This window comes from Impatiens glandulifera, chromosome 2 (genome assembly GCF_907164915.1).
Source record: "Impatiens glandulifera chromosome 2, dImpGla2.1, whole genome shotgun sequence".
Classification (NCBI taxonomy): Eukaryota; Viridiplantae; Streptophyta; class Magnoliopsida; order Ericales; family Balsaminaceae; genus Impatiens; species Impatiens glandulifera.
Window position 1 is genome coordinate 56,282,255 of NC_061863.1, and position 1,915 is coordinate 56,284,169.

The 1,915-nt window shown below is 35.0% G+C and overlaps 1 protein-coding gene across 1 annotated transcript; it reads left to right on the plus strand.

Annotated features, from left to right (window-relative positions):
- Nucleotides 1-212: 212 nt before the first annotated feature.
- On the plus strand, nucleotides 213-1,383 carry LOC124927513 (lignin-forming anionic peroxidase-like). The gene is made up of 2 exons (XM_047467942.1): nucleotides 213-644; nucleotides 725-1,383. Exons 1-2 carry the CDS (start codon nucleotides 240-242, stop codon nucleotides 1,289-1,291), a joined length of 972 nt encoding a protein of 323 aa, XP_047323898.1. The 5' UTR covers nucleotides 213-239; the 3' UTR covers nucleotides 1,292-1,383.
- The last annotated feature ends 532 nt before the right edge of the window (nucleotides 1,384-1,915 follow it).

A 1,915-nucleotide genomic window follows, 5' to 3' on the forward strand; every position in this document is an offset into this window, starting at 1 on the left:
TGGGTAACAGCAGCCAATAAAGAAAAGATTCCTACGCGTTATGACCCTTAATTCTTATGGCAGCAGCCAATAGTTTTATTTTATTTTATTTTTTACTAATGAATATTGAGCCAGTCAACCTCGATCCACTTTCTTTAATCCGTATCTATAAATAACAAGCCAAATGTGATCCCTTCCAAACTCAAATCATCTCAATTTTCTGTTTTTCATAAGCTTAATTCATCATCATCATCATAATAATGTCTTCTTCACTACAACTCCTCTTTTTCTTTATATTAATCTTAAATCCATTTCTCAATATGATCTCGGCTCAGTTATCTCCTACTTTCTATGCCACCACTTGTCCAGACGCATTGACCACGGTCAGGACGTCTATCAGACAAGCAGTCTCCCGCGAGCGTCGCATGGCTGCCTCACTCATTCGTCTCCACTTCCACGACTGCTTCGTCCAAGGCTGCGACGCCTCCATATTGCTTGACGAGCAAGCAACCCCCACCAGCGAGAGGAATGCCTTGCCCAACAAGGGATCCGCCAGGGGTTATGAAGTCATTGATAACGCCAAGGCTCAGCTCGAAAACATATGCCCCGGAGTCGTTTCATGCGCTGATATCCTTTCCTTGGCTGCACGCGATGCTTCTTTTGCTGTAACTATCTTACCTTGCATGCATGCTTTTCTTAGTTAATTATAACTTAAGCTTATCAAATTAATTCATGATTTTTTTAGGTTGGTGGTCCTTCATGGACGGTTAAATTGGGAAGAAGAGATTCCACAACCGCAGATATCGATTCGGCTAACGCAGATCTTCCTAGCTTCAAAAGTAGCCTTGATCAACTTATTCAAAACTTTGATAGGAAGGGTCTAACCGAAAGGGACATGGTTGCCTTGTCGGGAGCTCATACAATAGGTCAAGCGCAATGTTTCACATTCAGGGATAGGATCTATAGCAACAACACAAACATTATTGATGCGGGATTTGCCAGTACTCGTAGCCGCCAATGTTCGCAGACTTCCTCTGCTGATGGAGATGCCAAATTGGCACCTCTCGATTTGGTCACGCCAAATTCTTTCGACAATAACTATTTTAAGAATCTTATTCAGAAAAAAGGTCTTCTTGAATCAGATCAAGTGTTATTCAACGGAGGATCTACCGATAGTATCGTAAGGGAATACAGCACCAGCCCGGCTAAGTTCAGTGCGGATTTTAGTTTGGCTATGGTTAAAATGGGTGACATTCAACCCCTCACCGGCCAAAATGGAGTCATAAGGAGGATCTGCAGCTCTTTAAACTAGGGCTCAATATTTTATTTGTAGCAATTGTATAAGTAAAGAAGTGTCAATAATTAATTTGTTTTATTCTTTCTCATATTCAAGTTGTGCTTTTGTTTATAATCCTATTTTGTATCTTTCACAAATATTATATCATTATCATGTTATTATTTTCATGCAAAACAAGAGATATTTTTCACTAACATAATTTAATATATGCACAAAATTTCTATTGAGATTTAGATGATGTATAATTTAAACTGTTAGGGCATAATATATATAAAGGCCCTATATATTTATTTAAGTTTTAAATATTTCCTTATTAATTATTATTTGATTTGAAATTGTTTATTTTTATTTAAAATTATTCATTCTATATTTATTTTTATTTGAAATAGTTTGAATCTTTCAATCAGTACAAAATAAATAACATAACTTCAAGTATAAATAATTTTTATTCTATAGTAAAAATTTGACTCTCTTATAAGTTATAACTAATTTTAAATAATTGATTAGTTAAGATTTCAACTAGACTGTGTTTCTCGTATTTGGATTATAACTTATTTTTTACTAATAAATTAATTTCGTTTTCAAATAAAAATATATTAATTTTCACTAAATGGATAACCGCAATTTTGGTGTAAGTCC